The sequence below is a fragment of the Camellia sinensis genome, chromosome 3 (genome assembly GCF_055761805.1).
Source record: "Camellia sinensis isolate YWXY chromosome 3, ASM5576180v1, whole genome shotgun sequence".
NCBI classification, from domain to species: Eukaryota; Viridiplantae; Streptophyta; class Magnoliopsida; order Ericales; family Theaceae; genus Camellia; species Camellia sinensis.
In genome coordinates, this window is record NC_138963.1 from 114,383,135 (window position 1) to 114,406,351 (window position 23,217).

A 23,217-nucleotide genomic window follows, 5' to 3' on the forward strand; every position below is an offset into this window, starting at 1 on the left:
CAAATAAAAAATAAAAAAGAATATTGTTCACAAAATTCTATGCTACATTTTTTTTAATCGTTTAGATGTGATTACACGTCTACTATCTATCTACTACTATTTTAAAAGTGTAAGTACTCTCACTTATTTTTTTACTTTTTTTATATTTTCAAAATATCCTTCTCAACACATTCCCCTAAAAAGGCACCATATTGCAACAGTCAGAGGCACTTAAAACTTCTGAATTTTTGTGAATGGTCTTTACGGTTTTCATCCATTAAAGAACTTCATATATAATTGTCATGACCCAAACCCGCCCCAGAGGTTTAGGTTGTAGCTAACCAGTAATCCCAGATTACCCAGCCTCAAAGACAAAATTAACAGAATATGTATTTAAAAATACGGTGACAGAAGCGGAAGCAAAGTATAACATTTGTCTATTGAATTGTGCATAAATGGCATGAACGAAAACATATAAACCACAGCTCATTTCATATCATAATAATTACAAACATTTATCTTATAGATACATAACCCAAGATCAAAAACTATAAACAAATGAATTATACAAACCAAAGCTTTAAGAGTTTGGCAAAAACAAAAACTAAGGCCTTGACGCAGAGGCACATCTCTGATGGCTTTACAAAAAGGCTGACTCCAAAGTAGGCTCTAATGCGAAACTTTCTAATGCCCACCGATATACATATATATAAACAGAGTGAGCTGGAAGCCCAATGAGTAATCTCTATGTAAATGGGTTAAATGAATGAGTTCTACAACTTAACAAAACGATACAAAGTTCCTGACATAATTAAAGCTTGTTTCGAAAACACATAATAACAAATACAGTTTATCAAACCTTTTATAACTTAACACATAGCGAAGTGCCCGGAAGCCTTATTTTACTTATTGAAGTGCCATGCGGAACATTTATATAGAATGACTTATGCGAAACATCACAGTTGATGCCTTATATAGAACATCACATTGATAACTTATGAAAACATCACATTGATGGCTTATATAGAACATCACTTTGATGACTTATACAGAGCATCACATTGATGATTTATACAGAACATCACATTGATGGCTCATACAGAACATCACTTTCATGACTTATACAGAACATCACATTGATGACTTATACTTAATGAGCTCATTCAGAACATCTTATACGTGTAGATACCATATAGAACGATTACTATCGAAGTCATACAAAACGATCATCAAAGACTTAACATAATACAGAACATTTACAACGAACCAATGGCTTATACAGAACGTCCAAGACAAATCATATACAAAACGATAGTAATTGGTGTTCAAAGTACATTTCTGCATTTATCATATCCGTTGTTCAAAAGGATACTCATTCATTCTTAGCAAATTATCATTTTCAGAAAGCTTATCATATCGTACACGATTTGAAGTTTCAAAGCATAACTTAGCATCTGAAAGTACTTATTCGGAAACTTGTCATACCTCATAACTCATAACAAAGCATAGATTTCATAATTCATCGTATAGAAAAACCAATTTCAAAGTATTTTATACGAAAGTATCTTTACAAAGGCATTACTCACCTTGACTAGTTCGATGTTCTCCCTCAACGTTTGCACTTACACATTACACACAACCATGCACATTGTAATTCATGTTCGAATTGAATATCTCTTCTTGTCTTTTCTAATTCAATTACTCATGCCGGTTCTTACTTCTCAATCCTCAATGATTCATATATCACGCCTAAGAATGCTAAAAAAGAGATGTGGATGAAAATACAAACACAGAATATCTTTTCAAAAAGTACTGAAATAGGGCCCTTCGCTCGAGCGGTCACAGAGGTCTGCAAAAGTACTAGATAGGTCTGATATGTGCTCGAGCCAACCATTTGTCGCTCGAGCAGATGAAAAATATACACTCGGTTCACTCGAGCCACCTTTTGGTCGCTCGAGTGGTTTGCCCAGACTGGAAAGTTGCTGGAAGATTGCAAAATTCGCTCAAGCTACCATTTGATCGCTCGAGCGGTCTGACAAAATTCTGGGTTTCAAAACTAAAAGTTTGAGCTTCCAAATGCCAATTCAAAGCCTTGGGTCATGCATGGCTTGTTCAAAATCGTAGAATTGCTTTAGAAAATATGTATACATGACCCTTTAAAAACCATTTTCTCACAATCTCTTTAAATCTACCAAAATTGAACTCAAAAGTTCATGCATGCAAGATTTTCCAAACGCTTTTCTCAAAACTCATGACTTTAACAAAATTGAACTCAAAAGCTCTATGTATGTACAAAACCCTTTTCTGTAATTCTCAAAACATGAATTTAAAGGCCAAAACATAATGAATCAAAGATGTATGTACAAATTAACTCACAACCTCAACATGGATGATAAAAAAAAAAACTCAAAGTGGTAGAACTGAACATATTTATGCAGGCATGTGTAGACGCGCCGCGGAGGCCTCATGCTACAGTTCGGACTTGATTTGTGTCACGGTTCTTAATCTGAACCAAAGAGTCCAAATCTGGCAAATCGTTTGAGAAAATAGATTTTTTGAAAAAGTAGTGCCAAACATGGACTGCTTTGCCAGATACAGAGTCGCCACCTAAATATTTTTAAAATGGGGAAATTTAGGAAACCCTGACTCGGTGCCGAAGGCCACATGTCCGTCATCACCGGAGTTGTCTCGGCTCGGGAGCTTGGGTACGATCGGGGAAGGTCAGCTATGAGCACCCCCTCTCGCCCGATCCGAAGATCGGCCTCTACTAACCGTGATATCCAATTTTGAAAACGTTATGTGTTCTTAATCCGGTTATTAGCCTAGAATTACTATGTTGTGCGCGCAGCAAACAAGTATAGACCAAATCACCCAAATTGGAACAAAAACATTTCATGTTCGTTTTGAAAATGGTTTGCTACTCGCAAGTAGGCTAAAATGCAGATTTTGCCACCCTCAAGTGGGCTTTTAGAGAAGATGATTTTGCCACTATCTAGTGGGCTTAAAACTCACAGTTTTAATGCATTATTCCAATTTAAGTAATTCAACCTCCATCCATAGGCATTCAAACAATTTATAACACATAAGCATCTAGCCACATGTTAAGCATACTGTCATGGCAACACTCACACGCATGCAGGATGCTAAAGCATAAACACTTACATCGTACTCCGTGCCAAAATAATAAGCTAGTTAGCAAACATGCATGTCCTAGTTCATGTTAAAAATGGCTAATGCATCACATGCAAAAATGCAATCTAGGCAGGCTCGGCTAACCCTCAACATGGCATATGAAATGCGATCAACTATCACGTATTCAATTTTTTGAATTGAAGTACAAATGCAGTTAGCGTGATGTACCGAGCCTAATGCATGCAATACAAACGGATGCACAAATGCATAGCATAAGGTATGCTAATTTAGACGTGCCCTAATCTACCATCATAAGCAGGTAAATAAAAGGGAGAAAGAAGTGGGGGTTGGAAGACATGCACACACACACGCACACTTATTACAAATATGCCCTCGCTCGGAGGGACCAAATAAATATTACAAATTAATTAACTACGCAAGCTAATTAAATATTACAAATTAATTAATTAATTAACAAATTAACTAATCTAGGAAAACAGGTAAACCGCCTCGGGAAATGCGCCGCCATGCATAGGCTGCCTCTGCTTTCCTTCCTTCACTCCTCTGGAGGCTGTCAAAACCTCAGGATTGCATCCCTGGACACTGGGGAGTACCACCGGCTGAGTGGAATTACCACCGGCACTGGTATGTGTCCATCGGCACAAGATTGAAGCTGTCGGCAGAGAAAAGGTTGCCGGCCGGCACCTTACACTGCCGGTCGGCAAAGAAAGTCTGCAGGACCTGTAACTCACAGCAACAGAGGGCAAAACAAGGCATGGCAGCACAATTCAAGGCATGTATGCACCAACCATGTCTCTTATCATTGTAATGACTCAACGGGACATGTGCCTCGGTTCTCGGACCACCAATCACGCATTTCCATGCATGATGGCCCAAAGAAACAAGTATGCAACTTTGATTTCAAATGCATGCAAACCAATCAAACAAATTAGGCCCAATTCCTATCACCATTTCAAGGAACAAGGCATGCATAAACACCAAAACATGGAGCATTACTACACAAGCTTATGAGGCATTCAAGATGCATGCAAGGCAATCAAACAAGCATGGAAATGGGACTGAAATGGCATGTAGAATGATCCCAAATCACCAAAACAATGCAAAGATGGCATGCTACACATGCACATGCTCAAGGCCAACAAGCCTAAATACAAAGGAGCTATATCAAGCATGCCAAAATCAACCCAAATACTTATGGACAGATCTAAAACATGTCAAAATAAGCACAAAATCTTCACAAGACCAAGCCTAAAACATGCTCCAACTAAGGCTAACAGCCTAAGACATGTTAAGATATAAACAAGGCATTACATGGCAACTATGCTAAGCATGCATGGAGTTCCAAAACCAACTTTAAATCATGTTATATCATGGATATATAAGCATGAAAAACAAACCAAACATGCTCAACACACACTCAAGCATAGGCTTCCTTAAGAGGCCAAAATATGCCCTTTCCAAGGACAACAAGGAGAGGGGGTGGCCCTCTCCTTCTTGGGACTTCAAAGCATCATCTTCACCACTGAAATCCCTCAAGATTTCAGTGGTTAAGAGACCTCAACACCAAAATCCCGGAGCTAGCACAAAATGGCTCAAAATGAGGCCTTTTAAGGCCTAAGGGTGGTCAACAACCCTTAAACAACAAAACACTCTTAATAAACAATAAAGAGGGCCTAAAAAAAGAACTTTTTTATGTTATACAATAAGCACAAAAACAGCTCTAAGATAGGTATAAAATCAATGCAAAAATGGGGGAAAATGGGACTAGATTCTCACCCTTGAAGATCCCTTCACAAATGGTGCTCCAATGGCCTCCTTTGACTCCAAACCAATCAAGAAACTCAAGAACAAGCCCTTAGAACCCTAGTTTCAAGAGGAAGGTGAAACACTAGGTGTTTGTGTGCAATAGTAAGACACAAAGCACCTAGTGAACAAATGGGAGGGAAAGAGAGATAGAAAATGTATCTCACCCAAACCCTAGAACAAGAGCTCAACAATGGCTGTCTTTTGCTCCCAAAATATCTCTCTCTCTAACCTCAATCCTCTCTCCTTGTTACAAGAGAGAGCCTCTCTCTATATCTCTTGTAAAGCTTACAAGACAAGCTTTACAAGAGGGAGATCCCTCCATACACGTGCATGGAGGAGAGCAAAAGCAAGACAGCTGTCTAAAAATATCTGCAAAAGCAGATGAACAGCAATCGGCCGGCCAAAAATGCCATCTTGGCCAAAAAGAGTGCCGACCGGCACAAAATAGTGCTGATCGGCAACAAATAGTGCCGGCCGGCAAACTACATTGCGGGTGGCAGCAAAAACCAGCCGGTGGCCTCTAGCCAATGCCGGTGGTGGGTGGGGATGGTCTACAAGCCCTACCCTGCCTCTCCAAGGCAAAACACAAGTGTTCGGTGTGAAACCGGACACTAAACGGTCGAGTTCGGGGATCCTGAGGCAAGGCGCACGAGCCAAGACCTCTGGGAACTCCAAACGAACACAAACATGGAAGATCACCGTGTGTTCAAACGGTGACGTCCAAGTCTTGAGGACGGTCAAAAATGGGGTGTCTACAGCATGTAAAGCTTTATCACTTTCTTCACTAAAATACATACAAAAGATCATATATATTGAATTCTCACCTACAGCCTTCAAACACCCCTATTCTTGCACAATCTTGGCTGTTCTAGCAATAATCTTGAAGTTCTTCTTCAATTTCTACACTTTCTCTCTCTAGAATGAGAAGTTACTCTCTCTCTTAAATGTTCTCAGAATTTTGCACTCAAAAATGAAGAAGATGAGCTCAAGAATGAGCTTAGGGCACATATATATAGCTATGATGACTTAATACATTAATTAGAATATTAGGCTAATTAAACATAACGTAATTTATCAAACTGAATCCATTTTTAATCAAACTTATCAAATTCCAATTAGTTTATTCATGTAGCCAATTTCGATTTCTGATATCATTTATGTCTTCAATTTTGAATTCTGAATAGAAATCATAACAGATACTTTTCAAATCAAATATATATGCACAAATTAATCACATGGCATATATCACAATTAAAACTTAACACGTAATTAAATAAATGTAATCATGATATGCATGTTGGGATCTTCATAGTCTCCCCACCTTTAGAAGTTTGGTCCTCCAAACTTGCGTTACCTTATATTAGATACATATTAGATATCTCGGTCTTATATTGTTCTCTTTTTCCCCATTTTGCTTTGTCACAGAAGTTCGATAAATTTCTCAGTCATTCAACAGTTCACGGTTCAATTCAATTCAGTGATCCATCACAATCATTCAAAGTCATTTAGAAGTCATCAGGATTATAAATCAGATCCAGATATTAATCCCATGGCAACAAAGGCTATACCAAAGCAATCAATCACATGTCGTACATAATTCATATATTCCCACAGCATGAATTGCAAAATCCAATAACACCGAAGCAATCAATCTTTAACATAATACATATGTTCCCAATTAGTCGAAGGTACATGTTTAAATACTATTCATAATCAAATAGTATGATGTTAATAATTCACATAAGGTCTTGAAAGTAAGGTAAGTGTTCAAATCAAATTCAAGTTCTCGGTCTATCAATTCCCTTAGTAAACATAAACCGGTCATTCGTGTGAGGCCCCTGAAAAATGTATTCTCTTTAAAAACCCTAATATTTGAATTATTTTATTTAAGCCCCTCAGTTCCTTGAATTGTTTCGAATCTTGTCGGTTAGCTTTTTTTTTTATTATTATTATTTTATCGAAGCAGGAATTTTTCTAGCTAGATTAGGTTCCCTAAGACCATCTCCAACGCTTCATCAAACTTGGCATCAGATTTGAATTTTGGTGAAAAAGTCACCTTTTGCTGCTCTAATGGTTTCAGCAAACAAGTATCAAAATGAGAATTCAGCAAATAATTCATCAAAGTGAGAACAGGTTTCTTCTTTCACCAATACACTGTGCATAGCCGTTAAAGCAGAAATTTGTCAAAAATTTATAGATGGTGGTCGACCACCTGGATGTCCACCTGGTCGACCCCCTGGTCGACCACCCGGTTGACCAACCGATCGACCAGCTTCAGCAAATGGTTCAAAAATTGGTAGGTTCAAATAGTTCAGAAAGGTAAAAAAAAAAAATTGCCTTACCGGTCGACCAACCGGTTGACCCACGAGATGATTCTTCTTTTTGATGCACCGTTGAAGCAACTAATATCAGATTGAAAAAATAAGCTATTTTTTACTCAAATTTGGTGAAAAAAATACTGAACTGTTGGAGATGCTCTAACCTAATTTAATTTAATTCTACATGAGTAAGGTTCCAATACATGAAGTTAACTCCAAGCCCTTACTTCTTTATTTAAATTCAAAATTTACCCCAAAAACTAGTACTTGTACCCTTGTACCATGAGTACCATAAATCAAGTGAGATATGTATATATATATACACCTTGAGGAGTGTGCCCTAGAACCTAAATTAATTAAAAAATAGCCCCTTCACCCTTCCCTAGGGCCGGCCATTCTAGGAGGAAGTGAGGATACAATTTTCTAAGTCTATCATCATGAAAATCTAGAAACTCACAAACCTAGTACCCTAGACTTAGGATGCTAATTCCAAAACTAGTTTCATTACAACCAAATATTGCCTAAACCTAAGAGTAAGTCTCCCAAATCATCCCTATTCCTTTAAAATCTCAAACAAATCCTAACCTTTCCATCCGTTTCTAACTAATGGGCTTTTAGGACATTTTACATCAAAAATTGTCTATATATACCAACACCCCCTAGCTTGGCAAGAACAAACAACACACTCACACACACATTCAGCTAGAGGACAGGGAGGAGAGCAAGAGAGAGAAGTCTAGAGAGGAAGAGGGAGGAAGAAGAGAGCCTTCTTGTGCAAAGCTTAGTAGGTAAGCCACAACACAACCTTCTCTTTCATTTTCCTTTTTCAAATACATGTTTCTAAGGGTTCTAAATAATGTTTTCAGATATGTTATTGTTGAGTTACTTGTGTTAAAAATGCTAAGAGTTGAGTATTGATTCTATCTCTCCTGTATTTTCCGTATTTCAGCACAAAACCATCTTTTTTCATACCAATCTCTTAACTTTCCAAGGGCACTCTTTCAAGAAAATTTTCTGAGTTTAATATATGTTAGTTAGCATGTTTTCATCATAAAAGAAATGAAAATTTTCCCTTGGTGGAACCCTTTTCTCATAAATCTTCTTGTTTTGAGCATTTTACCTTAGAACCTGTTTTTGCAGCCCACTTTCAAAAATTCTAGAAAAATGTATAAAATTATTCTGGACCTCTATTTTATGTCAAAATCTTCCTTAAGGAGTTATATTTCAACTAAAATTGGTTTCATCGAAAAACATTAAGCAGATTGCAAGAAAATCAAATTTTCGTAACGGTCGACAGACCTGGACGGAATCTGGACAGTGCTGGAATGTTTTCTAAATAACTTGAAATCTAGAAAAGCAATCCCATTTCCGAAATATGTTCTAGAAACTAGATCAAATCCTCTACGAACCATAGGAAGGCCGAGTCCGGTGAAAGATCTAAAATAGTCCTTTCATTTTAATCTTTATGTGATATGAAATCTGGAAATTTCGTTATGCATGGATGTTTTATGCCCTCGTATTCATGAAAATGTTTATTAGCTTATGATCATATCTTGACATGATCTTGTATGTGTTATGTTATGTTCTTCATCTTTTTCATCTTATTGAGGCATGCTTGTGTGGATATTATTATATTGTTAAGCTGTCTAACCTTGATGTAAAACATTTAACTCAACGGGAAACCTAATGGGGAGGGTATTGGGTTTCGAGCACTTGAGTAATGAAAAGATGAGAATATGTGATATATGGATTGTTGGGATGCGTTCCCTATTTGGAAGTTAAAGTCTTGCGCAAGTGGTTTTTGGAACCCTTGAACAGAGTGGTTGTATTCGTACCCTAAGTGGTTTGGTGTGAGGAAGGATTTGGGCAAGGCCCTATTTTACCGTCTCTTTTGAGGCCCTGCGGTTGGCGCTACGCGGTATATAACCGTTGGTAGGCATCCGAGGTTAGTTCTGTAACAAAGTAGCAAAAGAGGGGGCATACCGAATAATCTGCGTCCGATTCTTGTGGTTGGGAGGACGAAATCTCTTTGAGGGATTTCTAGTTTACTAACATCTAACTTGTAACCCTTTTATTTATTTAGTTGAGTATCATGCTTTACTACTTGAGGTTATATTTGTGATTGTGTATTGGACAGGGAAAAAGGGACGGGGTGTGTGTGTGTTTACTGGGCATTCAAAGCTCACGGCGTATCATGCCAGGTGCCAAAGAGGAGCTTATAGCTGGAGACGACGAGCCTGAAACCTTCGAAGACTTTTGGCTACCTTAGGAAAGTTAGAAATTTCTTTTGATATTTTGTAAGGCTCATATGAAGATTTAAATTTTCGTTTTGGGATGTAATGTAATAGAACAAGCTTTTGAAATTAAGGATATTCGTGGTTGTTATGTACTTATATTCTAATATTTATGTGTTTAAACATTATCGTTGCTTATAAGACCTTGTGTCAATACCTTTTAATAACTGTCAAAAGGGTAGTGCGCTGCCTAAGAAAGTTGGATTTAGAAGGGAGGCTAATTTGACTCCTCCGGTGATCTGGGATCTTACTTGGTTATTGACCATAGGACTCATTAGTGACTCTCCCTTGACTGCAACTAATAGTGTAGATTTGGGGCGTCACAATTCGTTCGTAAACAATTCATAGTTCCCTATAAATGAAATCAAATTAGATAAATGTTCTATCCCATCATTGTCATAAAAGGTCCATTTAGTCTTGTAGGTCACAATCAGTCCATTTAGGTAGGCAATCAGTAGTTTCACAATTTGTTCTAAGTTCATTAGTTCTCAAAGTTATATTATGATGGTTCATATCAATAGGTATCATGTCGTATTCAGTATAACAATTCCCCAAACAAGTCTCACATATAGATCTACAGGTACACAATTATACATGATATAAAGTTCACTATTCGGGGTATCCAAGCGAGTCACATAATCACAAAATCATAGTCTTGATAATCTAGTCAAGAGGATCAAGCAATATAACAAGTCATTCCAAGCAAAGGTACAAACATATAAGTCCAAAGTCAATTAACACATAAGTATTCATTCACAACAATAAAGGTACCTGCGATAACAGTCCTAGTGTTCTAAGTGTTTTCTTGGGCAAATGCAATAACATTTTCCCTTATCATAGAAGGTCTCATCATTGGCACTAAACTAGCTGAGCTAGCGGTAGGTCTATTCACATTTTGTCCAGTCTAAGGACAATTTCTTACTGTATGGCCCATCTTACCACATCTATAACAAACTCCAAAAATTCAAAAACAAATTCCTCGATGCTTTTTCGCACATTCTGAACAAGTATGTGCGAAAATGTTTTCTTGAGCGAGTTCATCTTGAATAGACATTTCTGACTTCGATTTCTTATTCTTCAAAACTTCTATATTCTCATTAGTGCTTTGTCTCTTTTCTTTTCATTCAGAAGATTGGTTCGTGTTAGCTTCAGACATCAATGCTCGGTCTAGCACATCAACATATTTTGTTAGTTTCAACACATTAACTTTTTCTTGGATTGATTTTTGGAGTCCTTCGAATTTTCTTACTTTCTTATAATCTATATCAACCATATGGGGCACAAATCTTGCTAGTTCGGTAAACTGAGATTCATATTTGGCCATCGTTCAGTTGCCTTGCCTTAGCCCTTCAAATTCAGAAACTTTCTGATCTCAGACACATTGCGGAAAGTATTTTTCATAAATATCTCTAAGAATTGAGCCCAGTTAATATTTTTGTTTTCTTCTCGGATCAACATCCATCATCTTCCAAGGTAAGTGCAGCTAACATAACTTTTTGTGCTTCAGTGTACGAGAAGACTTCAAATAATTTCTCAATTCTAAGAATCTATGCCTTGGCTTTCAAAGGGTCAACTTCTCCATGGAACAGTGGGGGTTTTATTTTCTTATACTCTTTAGTCAAAGTTATTGTTTGATCATCTACTTGATGTTACACCATGGTTGTTACCTTTTTTTTTTTTTTTTTATCTCTACGACATTACCCTTACACCACCACCACCACCATCCATCTATCTTCACCACCATTGTTATCAATGCCATAGTTAACGTTGTCACCTCCTCCACCACCACTGACTCACCATCAAAAATACAAAAATTGAAAGACATAATTTTAAAATAATAAATTTCAAATTTGATTTTACACATATAAAAATAAATAAATAAATAAATAAATAAATAAATAAATAAAAATAAAAAACTTGTTTCAGTTTAGCAATTAAATTTTTATTAAATAATTTTTCAGCTTAAAGAATTTAGCATTCAATTTTCAACGCTTAATTTCTATTTTCAATTTTATCAAACACCACCTTATTATTCAATCAAATTTGACTTACTATTCAAATTAAATATGATTCAAATTAAATATGACTTACTACTTAATCAGAACCCATTTATTACCCTATCAAATTATTAAATAATTTTTTTGGATTTGTTAGATATTTTTAAAAAGATTTGAATCCGCCACCATCGTCTCCTCTATTTACCTCTATTTATCCGCCACCAATTATTGCAACCCACGCCATTTCTCAATTCACACCATTAAATTCCTCGAATAACCTTATCTTCATCATTTTTGACTAACCATAACCTTAATCCCAACCATTTCCACTGTCGGTGCCAGAGCCTTCTCCCTTAGCCGTCACCTCTCTTTACCACCCACCTACGTAGATCTCTCTCTCTCTCTCTCTCTCACACACACACACACACACACACACCTACGATTTCTCACTCTCTCTCAATTGTGATCGCAATATCGCGATCTACTCTCTTTGTCAGGCTGCGGAGGTGACGGCGGCGGTGGTGGTTGGATGTTTTGGGGGAATGAGGTGGCTGTCTCTCTCTCTCTCTCTCACAATCACGATCGCGATCGCGATCTATTCTATTCATCTCGGTCTGCGACGGCGCTGTAAAGGGGGCACTGGGCAGACGCGGTGAGATGAAGTTGGGGAGTGGGTGGCCAAGGTAGAAGGGCTCACGGAGGAGACGATGGTGGTGGCCGGTGGTTTTTGGAAAATGAGAGGAGCGGGGAGTGGAGGAACCTGCGGAAGAAGATGGCTAGGGGATGTAACCGGGATGGGAGCTGCGAGGGATGGCGGTGGGTAAAAAAAAAAAAAAAAATTGAAAAATGAGAATTGTGGTGTCCCTTTTGGTAACTTTTTAGGACAAAATGAGGGAAAAAAATTTTTGAAAAATGGTATGGAACAAGTGAAATGGTGGTGTGTAAATAGAGACCCTAAGTAGGTTCATAACAAAAGGTAAGTAGATTTAGAAAAAATGATAACTAGTTTAAGAATGAGAACTGGTTTGTGACTATACAAATTGTCTTATCACGGAATGGTAGATAACTTGAAAACAAACAATAAGTAGACTATTGATAAGTACATAAAAAATGTAAAAAATGATAAAATACTAATTGGTAATTAGATTTACATGAGTAGTGAGTGGAATCAGAACAGATGATAAGTAGTGTTTATGAATAGTAAGAACTAATCTTCTACTTACTAAAAATTAAACTTTACTGAGGTCAAGTTTAGCAATCTAAAAATAATTCATCTTTTTATCTTTTTTTCATCACATCACCTCTTTATTTTTTTGCACATCTTTTCGTAAAAAGACAAAAAGTATACTTATTTAGGTCATCCCAAACAACTCCTTACTATGTAATTAGATTTTGTGTTTATGAATACTAAGGCCAAGTTTGGAGACTTTAAAAAAAGTTAAAAAGCCAAAAAGTTACTCAAAAAGTTAAAAAGTTAACACTATTCACCAAAAGTCAACAATTACGGCTGCACAATTCCCAATTCAAATTTTTCCCTACAAATCAGTTTTTACAATTTTTTATTACACATTTTTCAATAAAAAGTCAAAAAGTTAACCCAAACATCTATTTACTACTCAATCATACATTTCAACTATTTACGATTCAATCATACTCGACTTATCATGTGAAAAAATAAATAAATAAATAAATACTCTATTTACTACTCAATCATACATTTCAATTATTATTAAATGAGATCATATTGAATGGTAAGTAGAATTGGAAAGAATGGCAAGTTTTTTTCATTTAGTTAATTTTGTTTTTATTAATTGCCATTAATGGTTAAAAAACTACAAATTTTAACTTGTTTATAAGTAGTAAGTTGGACAATATTATTTTATTTCAAAATGAACTAAAACCCTAAACTGCCTTTTTTTTGAAAAATCACCTAGATTTTTTTACATAGCTTTAATCATTACTCATCTAATGGTTAAAAATTCTTTTTTTTTTTTGAGATTTGTTCAAAGAGCCCCTCAGAATGAAATTTTAATACATTAAGGATAAATAAAAAAAATAATTCTTATAAAATATAGCATACACTGCTATTATCAAAATATTTGTAGCGAGTAATTTAATATTTTAAATTTTAAAATGATATACCTTTTTATGTAGATGTTTGTTTTTAATTCTTATAAAATATAGCATACACTGCTATTATCAAAATATTTGTAGCGAGTAATTTAATATTTTAAATTTTAAAATGATATACCTTTTTATGTAGATGTTTGTTTTTAATAAAATTAGTATTTTTATAATTCTCTCTTCAAGATCTATCAAGATCCAAATTGACTACGAATTCTTTAAAATAATAAAAAAAAAATAAAAAACTACTGTCGCAATTGACGTAAACAAGAAAATTTCACTTTGTTTCCCAATAAAATTTTACTGTAAACTATATTTCATAATCAATTTTTACTCTGATAATTAGCGTAAAATTTTACTGTTGATGTTAATTTCAATAGGGAAAAAAAATAACAATTTTAAAAAAAAAATCATAGTCAACATTGATTTTGTTTAATAGATCTTCACAAAAGGATTCTAAAACTACTAATTTTATTAAAAATTAATATATAAATCAGAAGTTATGTCATTTTGAAATTTAAAATATAAAACAAATTGCTAAGGATAAGATTGTCTATAAAAAAAAAAAAAAAGTATAATCAAACTTGTTTATCCTTAATGAAAGAGACGCCTCTTCTTCAGGGACTTGCAAATTAAAAAAGTTTGGAGTATTCTTTTTACTTTAAAAGAAACTAGTGAGGGACTTTGGGCCAAATATTTCCATTTTTTTAGGTACCATACATAAAAACCACTTTCATGTAACCGTAGATATTTTCGCTCAAGTATTCTTATTTTTTAGTTTTCCTAGGCTATGTTTGAATTATAGATTTAGATATGAATCGTGAATTTTGATAGTGATGTAAAAAAGAAAAATAAAAAAATTAGATAAAATATGAATAAAATATAATTACATTTCCTCAATTTTTTTCCTTTTCCTTTTTAATTCATACTCAAATTCATGATCTAAATGCGGTATTAAGTAGAACATACCAAAAGAAAATGATACATATTAAGTAGAATATACCAAAAGAAAATAATCTTATATCTTATCTCTTTTTCAAACTTTCAAGTGAGTCGGTCTCATGTATACTTATTACCGCAATCTATATTGTTTTGCGCCTAGAGGTGAGAAAAATGAACTAAGAAATGAAATTATGTACAACATTGCTCAAAAAAAGAAAAAAAAAAAAAGAAATTGTTTGATTACATTTTCAAATCAATTTATGAAATGAAAAATCAAAAAAAAAAACTTGTTTGGTTTACAATTTTTGAAAAATTGTTTTCAAACTCGTTTTCTCTCTCTCTCTCTCTCTCTCTCCTCTCACATTTTACACATCAATCAATCAATCAATTTTTTTCTCTCCCCTCTCTTATTTTCTTACATCTTACACATTAATCAATCAATTTTTCTCTCGCACCTATCTATTCAACTACAAAAAAATTAGAAATCATCCTAAAGCTATTTTCAAAATATACAACTAAATAAGTTTTCAAATTTTACAAACCCTTGTAAAAAATTATCTTCCAAAATTGATAATCAAAACTAAATCCGCTTCATTGGGGTTTTGATATAGGGTTGTTGGAAAGAATTCAAACAACAGAGTGTGACCAAACCAGAGAGAGTAGATCATCATGGTTGTTAGAGGATCCACTACCTTCCATTCAAACCACACGCCCCTCCACTCCTCTCTCTCCCCCTCACTCACCAACTAGCCAGCAAGTCATCCTCCCCTCTCTTTCAACACACATGCAAACACAAAAAACAGATAGACCTTTTCAAACCTCTCAAATAAAATAAAATAAAATAAAATATATTCACAACAAACTGTGACTCTGATAAGCTCTCACTTTTTAAGACTTGAGATTCATAAAGATGGCACTTGAATCCATCAAGAACCAGGAAGAAACATCGACGAAAGAGAAGTGGATTGCTTCCAATTTCATCACCAATTTAGAACGAAGTGGATATAAAGAACATTTACAAGGTGTGTAGTAGTTCAAGAAGAAGAAGATAACAGCATGGGATATGCAAGCACCATTGGAAAGTATCAAATCGGACGAACAATCGGAGAAGGTACTTTCGCCAAGGTTAAGTTGGCAATAAACACAGACAATAGTCAGTATGTGGCAATCAAGATCATCAACAAGCATATGGTCATGGAAAACAATCTAACATACCAGGTGAATAACTCCCAACCCATTTCTTTTTTTCTTTGTGTTCTCTATGATTGTTTTTCATTCTAATACATGGAGCTCTGTTTTTCAGGTACAGAGTGAAATCAGAACAATGAAACTTCTACATCACCCAAACATTGTTAGGATACATGAGGTATGTTGTTTGTCCTAAAAATTTAGACTTCGACTCTCCTATGGAATTTACTTGAATTGGGCATTGATTTCCAATCACAGGTAATTGGGACAAGGACAAAAATTTACATAGTAATGGAATATGTATCGGGAGGGCAGTTATCCGACAAGATGGTGAGTTGCAAATAGCAGACTATGGAATCGAAATCTAGTTTTTGAGATCAAACAGAGAATTCTAATTTGCATTGAACTTTTCGTTTCTAGTCCTACATTAATAGGTTGAATGAAAGAGACGCAAGGAAACACTTTCAGCAGTTAATCGACGCAGTAGATTATTGCCATTGCAGAGGTGTTTACCACAGAGATCTAAAGGTCAGAATGAAACCATCTTCCTTATCATATTATCATGTTGTTTCACAAATCTCCGCAAGGGAGAGAATGGAAATTGACATGGAATTTCATATACAGCCACAGAACTTGCTTTTGGATAGCCAAGGAAATCTCAAAGTATCTGATTTCGGACTCAGCGCGTTGCGAAAGGTAGCAAAATTAATTTTCTGTCCTCCAGGGGTTTTCTTGCTAATAATTGGTATTTTCGCAGCCTGGAGACCTGCTATCTACTGTATGTGGCTCTCCAAGCTACGTAGCACCAGAGGTAAGAAACAATTTTCTTGCCGGAATACTATATAAGACTCTTCCCCCCCTTCATCAACTTTTTATTTGCAAGCAAAAGGATGCAGGGCAAACTAGGTTGGAAACAGAAATGAAAGAAGCTAACATTGATATGTATCTAATACTTCCTAAATATACCCGATATTAGATTTTACTTTTGAGAAATATCAAATACTTTTCGAACATTGTAGGTCAGGTATCCAAACTACTATGAAATTAAAATTGTAATAGTTTTTGCATATCATTAAAGTATAATTGTTAGAATAAATACCAGAACAATTTTTCAATAGTTTCTTATTTCTTATGGATGAAAATAGTGAGATAAAAATAGCACTCAACATTTCAGATTTTATCTCCAAAAAAACAAAACAAGTAAATTGATTATTGGCTACTAAATTAATATCTAATTCTTAAAGAACGGTTTCTTACTATTCTTTGAACTCATGAAAAATAAAACAATAAAAGTTAAAAAAAAATAAAAAAAAATCAATGTTACCTAACCATACCCATATCATTTTTTTCTTTTTCTTTTTTTGCCGTATTGTCATATCCATATTATATTGTATCCGTATCCATTATCCGTATCTATGCTTCATAGGAAAGAAGACTAAGCCCTTTTATGATGTACAGAACATGCCTTACTTGGCTTCAATCCCATGGCTGATGCTTCATTATTTGGTGAACAGCTGCTTGCGAATAGGGGCTATGAGGGAGCAGCAGCAGATGTTTGGTCCTGCGGAGTAATCCTTTATGAATTACTCGCTGGCTATCTGCCATTTGATGAGCGTAGCCTGATGAACTTGTATAGAAAGGTACGCTTCCAATCTAAATTACAAAACACCCAAGTTTCAAAAATCAGAAAATTTTGATATCTGATACCCCGTAATATGTCATTGCAAAGATATCAAGAGCAGAATACACATTTCCAGAGTGGTTTACAGAAAGCCAAAAGAAACTGATCTCCAGGATACTTGAACCAAATCCCCAAAAGGTAGTGCTCTACACCATCACATATAGAACAGAACAAATAGTGGAATTAAAATGAATAAGTAGAACAATTTCTTGTTTTGTCACTGCAGCGAATAACAACACCCGAGATTATTGACCATCAATGGTTTCAAACAAATTACAAACCTGCTGTGCGAATTGAATGTGATGAAGATATAGACTTGGATGATGTTCATGCAGCTTTCAATTCAGATAAGGTAATGACTAAACAAAGTGGCAACATAGAGAGTTTCATAATGTCAACTAAATAGACCATCTCTTTTGCAGGAAAATGTGACTGAGACAAATATACCCCATACTCCAAGTTTCATAAATGCTTTCCAGCTAATAGCCATGTCACATGACCTTGATTTGTCAGGACTATTTCAAGAAAAGGCATGTTGTACATATCTTGAACCCAGGTTCAATAATTATAAATGCTTCTTTGTTTTTTCTTTTTCTTTTTTCCATTCTAAAATCCAGTGAACCTTTGTCCCAATTTTAGGATAATGAAAAGCAGAAAACAACGCTAGGATCCAAGCATACAATCAATGAAACCATACAAAAGATTGAGGCTGCTGCAAAGGATGTGAGTCTCTCAGTTGAAAGGATGAACAAATCTAAGGTATAATCTAGATCAATCAATATTAGATTTAATTTTTTTTTTTTTTTTTCAATCAGGATAATATCCCACGTTCCTGCTCTGATATTTTAACACTTCTTGACAATATCAGATGAAAATTCATCCAAAACAGAAGATGACTAGATGTTCAAGGTCATGCCTGAACCTATCAGCAGAGGTAAATAATTGTCATGTACCCTTCCCTTCAAAAGCATGATATCAGATTCTCACCCATTGTAAGTGGAAAAATTCAGGTAATTGAGGTGGCACCTACACATTGTGTTGTAGAAATATCGAAATCTGTAGGGGACCTGGAGCCGTACAAAGAGGTAATAAGCTATACATTTATGTACATGTGTGTTGTATAAGCCAATTATATTGACCATCAGACCATGATGACCAGTTCTGCCAAAGTTTATCAAGTATGCTGACTGAAGAAGAATCAGGTGTTCCATCCAAAACACAAGCACCCAAGGAAGTCATCATCAGCAACAAAAATATTCGTCAAAGCAAATGGTAGTCTTGAAATCTAATTTGAAAAGGTGTATAAGGAAAAATTTGTTAGTTAGCTCACCAACAATTTTCAATTATGCAGCTTTGGACAGAAAAATGACAAGGATGATAAACACCTGCGAGGCTATTCTTCCTCCTGATATCTCACGTTTGGTATCAACATTCAGTCTGAGAGATGCTCTTGATGATCCCTAAAAGAAGGTTGTAAAGCACATTATGAAGTAAAGCAAAACAGTGAATGTAGGAATAAAAGAAGGCAATAGTAACATTATGCATGATAAGGCTTACACTCACATGTTTAATGAGGTTTTTACTTACATGTTTAATAAGTTTTTTGCTTCCTCTGATGATTTTTACTCTTTTAACTTATTTGTTCAAAGATGTTAATAAACATAATTTGTATTGAAAGAGAACTGACAAAGGAAGAAATCCTTCATGTGTTCGACTTTCCCAGATATAACCTTGTTTATTTGACTGCTGCTGGTCAAATATATGTTCAATTATTTTCCCCGGGTGCTACAAATGATAATGCAAATCATAGATCATGATCTAAGAGGGAAAAAAAACACCATAACTTGTTGTCGAAATTGGCTATAAATAACACAGCTCTGAGTTGCTCCAATCTGAGTGCCAAGGCTTCCAACAAGGTGATCTCTGAAATCCCAGTATATTGATTGACCGATAATATTGATCTACAAATAACTTGCATAGATAGATAACGAAAAGTAAGAAAAACAGTATTAAAAAAAAAGAAAAAAGAAAAAAGGAGAGGTTCTTCATTAACATGGAAGGAAAAAGAGGGAGGGATGTCTTTCCATTTCAATTCTCGCTTCTTGACTGCTCAAATCCTGGGGATGTTTTTAAACAAACAAGTATATTATATTATGGAAAATCAAGGGACCATAATTTGGTAAGCAGCTTGTTATTCACAACAATAAATATCAAGTCATGAGACAATGCTCTTGACATTTATTATCAATGTCATCTAATCCCCAGTAAGATAATTTATATCATCAGCGAAAGATTTTAGTAAATCTTCAGTCATCAGACTGTTTCGATGTTTGTATATCGCAATCAATGATGCACCGTGTTTGCCATGGTGTGTCATTTTCTGTCATTAACACACACATGAACAAAAAAATAAAAAACAAAAAAAAGTACTTAAAAAGTTTCTTAGAAAAAGGATCAGTGGCCTGCAGTCCTCCCATTCAAAGCAAAAGCCTGTGACCTAAGGTGTTGTGGAGACCACAATAAAAATAATTTTCCAATTTTTTTTTGGCTACAATCAGGTATCATATTTGCATCCATTTCAGGAGTCCCACCAAATTGTTCTCATCTGTATGCTTTGAGAGACAGTGACTTTAATTTTGGAGTAATTGCAGAATTGCTGACCCTGAATGAAGGTTTCAAATGAAACATGGAAAGTCTTAAGTTGCGTTTGGTAGAGTTTTCTAAATATGATTTGATAATAGAGTTGTATTTTGAGTTTGTGAGTTTTGGAATTATGATTTGAGTGTGGAAAATTTGTTTGGTGAATGAGTTTTGAATTGAGTGGAGAATTTTTGATGTGACATATGATATTTGATACAAAAACTTACAACTCATAATCAAACGCACAACTCAAAATTCTATTAAAACACATAAAAAAAATTTTAAAAATTCGGAAAATATTTGTTATTGAATATATAAAAATTAACATGTCAATTGCAAAGAAAAAATAAAAAAAATTATTGCACTGTTCCGGTCAACCGGTCGGACGACTGGTGGGACGTCCGCTGGGACGACTGGTTAGCTCAAATTTTCTTGCCTTTGACCGTGTTTTCAAAAGTGAGTGTAGAATTAATTTTTAAAAATCGTAAACAAACACTATGCGATCCAGAGCTCTAACAAGAATTTCCATCAGAGAATGGATCAAAACAAGGTTGAAGTTATGCTCATAATCCACTTCATGAATGATCCTATGGAATTTGGTAACACAAACTTAGCTCAAGCTCTGGCATAGTACAAAGGGCAAGACCTCAACAATATTGACAGATTAGGTAGAGCGTCACCGTGGTGCCCCAATCAAAGAGTCAAGACTGCTGAGGCATGGGGCCAAAATGGATAAGATGAGCCAAACATCGCTTGGTGAAGTGTGTGTTAGTGCCTTATTAGTGTGATCTTTGAACCTTCATTGTACACTGCATTTTAAAATCATGCAGGCCTAGCCCAAAGTGGACAATTTGTACGACGTGGGTCCAAGGCATTACAAATGGTATCAGAGCTAGCACCAACCAAAAATATGGGGCAGGACCATAGGGAGATGTACTTGGGACCATATGGAGATGTGTTTTGATGAATCCCACAGGGGATGAGCTTGAGGAGCTTGACATCCTTGAGTAGGTCCCACATGGGGACCCAATATAAGACCCAAGATTCCTGTGGCTTAAGGCCAAGATGGAGTGTGGCGAAGGTTGCAAGTCTATGTACCTATCCCACGTCGCTTGGTGAAGTGTGTGTGAAGTGCCTTATTGGTGGAGCGAGGTCAAGGTTCATGCCATATTAGTGTGAGCTGTAAACTTTCATTGCACCACACGTTTTAATAAAAAGATGAAGATGAAAGTATATTTATCATTTTGCATTGTATTTTGACATTGATTGGACTTTTTTCAAATAAACTCTTGTTTTAGGAGTGTATGGAACAAATTCCGTCAATTTGGATAGAAGTATTAGCAATAAGAAAATACAATGCAAAATGGTCAAAATCATATGAGGCCTAATTGGCTATTTTTAAAAGATATGGAAGTAAAGTTCTTTGAGGCCAAACTACAAGAGATAAAGTAGATTCTGCCCATTACATTTTGTGAAAGAAAAATGCGATGAACCAAGACTTATCTGCCTATAATTTGTCAACAATGTGTTTGTGTGGTAGAGATTAAATTGATGAAGTATGGAGTCCATGAGTAAAATGAATTTCAACCATTTATTTATTTTTCTGGGTAAATTATGGGTTCATAAGTCTGGGTTTGTAATCTTGTTGTTCATGAAAAGGCTAAGGAGATGCTAAAAAAAGGTGATATTTGACTACATAGCTCGTCTTCCTAACAGATCTTTCCCTGTTATGACAGGCAATTTTAGCTGAGAAGTGTTGTGAAGCATTCTCCAAATTCTATCCATATTGAAGTGAATCACAAGTGACACGAATCATGTTTGCACATATATGGTACTCGAGCCCAAAAATGTGATTGAAATAATGCTTAAACAAGTGAATCTAATGCATTATAAAGAGAACATTGCTGAAACAAAGTTGTAAATAGACCACACCTTATGTAATTTTCACCAATGGGAGTGACAGCACACATAACAATCACCAACTGCAATTCACCAATGTGTAGATATTGCAATTTTCAAAACCATCTCAAAAACTTTCATTGTTGGAGCTAGTGTTTTTTTTTTTTTTTTTCTTCCTTTCAATTTAATGATTGAAACTGGAGCAATTTAGCCATTTCGGCTTGGTTGAAACCTTTTCTCTCTAGAACTCCATTGAAGCCATGGGAAGGACAGCTAAATCAAAGAGGACATGAGCAAAATCAAAGCCGAAAAAAGATTTCTTTTGGCGAATTTCATCTTAGCTCTGCAAAGAAATTGAAATTGGGAAGAAAAATGTGAAAATTGAATCGGGTAGAGCAGTGTACGGTTGCGTGCATAATGCAGTCTGGAACAAGCTCAGGAATTGAAATCACTCGAATGGGTGTAATATAGAGATCCAAATCGCACATCGGATGAAGAACATGGGACCCACATTGTGTGGGTCCCACACCCATGTGAGACATTTGGTAAAACTTTTGGTAGAATTTTTGGGGCCTCTAGCATTTTTGTTTCCAAAACAAAAATGCTAGAGGCCCCAAAAATTCTACCAAAAGTTTTACCAAATGTCTCACATGGGTGTGGGACCCACATGGGACCCACATTGTGTGGGTCCCACACCCATGTGAGACATTTGGTAAAACTTTTGGTAGAATTTTTGGGGCCTCTAGCATTTTTGTTTTGGAAATAAGGGTTTTGTTCTTGTTCTTCATATATAATATTGTTATTATTATAAATGTCATAAAAATGTGATAACTTATATGATAGGTAATAATTAAATATTACAAAACTTATAATTGAGTATGATATATATTCCAAAATAGAAAATAGAGTATGTATTATAAAATTATTCTTTTTAAAATAATATAATGTATCACTAAATCTCACAACACTTATAATTTCAATTTAGTTTGATAATCAAATATGGCCTCAAGTCATGCACATCTAAGGCCCCGTTTGTTTTGGGCTATAGGGAGGGTATTGGGACTAGTAATACCAAGGTATTACTAAAGTCCCTGTTTGTTTGCAGAGAAAGGGTTGGGACTATTAGTCCCTTGGTATTGCTAATACCCTTGGAAGGGGGATTGGTAAGGAGGAGGTAGAGATGGTATTAGAAAATA

General features: G+C 35.2%; 1 protein-coding gene and 1 long non-coding RNA gene across 3 annotated transcripts; one reads left to right on the top strand and one right to left on the bottom strand.

The window, feature by feature from the left end:
- Positions 1–15,260: 15,260 nt before the first annotated feature.
- Positions 15,261–19,208, top strand: LOC114308235 (CBL-interacting serine/threonine-protein kinase 21). 2 transcript variants are annotated; one of them, XM_028253782.2, is made up of 15 exons: positions 15,261–15,831; positions 15,917–15,979; positions 16,060–16,131; positions 16,222–16,329; positions 16,426–16,497; positions 16,559–16,612; positions 17,316–17,441; positions 17,531–17,620; positions 17,709–17,834; positions 17,905–18,012; positions 18,122–18,241; positions 18,351–18,416; positions 18,493–18,567; positions 18,642–18,754; positions 18,834–19,208. In XM_028253782.2, the coding sequence occupies exons 1-15, from the start codon at positions 15,670–15,672 to the stop codon at positions 18,889–18,891; spliced, it is 1,413 nt and encodes a 470-aa protein (XP_028109583.1). In that variant the 5' UTR covers positions 15,261–15,669; the 3' UTR covers positions 18,892–19,208. The 2 variants fall into 2 exon arrangements, with proteins under 2 accessions (XP_028109583.1, XP_028109584.1); XM_028253783.2 differs by lacking the exon at positions 17,709–17,834 and having other exon boundaries at positions 15,282–15,831.
- LOC114308236 (uncharacterized) lies at positions 16,977–22,526 on the bottom strand. Its single transcript, XR_003645420.2, has 3 exons — positions 22,055–22,526; positions 18,868–19,453; positions 16,977–18,767 (listed from the first exon to the last, which is right to left on the bottom strand). It is a non-coding gene; the product is annotated as an uncharacterized LOC114308236 (long non-coding RNA).
- Positions 22,527–23,217: the final 691 nt, after the last annotated feature.

Coding starts and splice junctions, on each gene's coding strand:
- LOC114308235 (XM_028253782.2), top strand. CDS start 15,670: ATGGGATATGCAAGCACCATTGGAAAGTATCAAATCGGACGAACAATC. Junction 17,442..17,530: donor TGATGAACTTGTATAGAAAG/GTACGCTTCCAA, acceptor GTCATTGCAAAG/ATATCAAGAGCAGAATACAC. Junction 18,242..18,350: donor AAAGGATGAACAAATCTAAG/GTATAATCTAGA, acceptor TGACAATATCAG/ATGAAAATTCATCCAAAACA.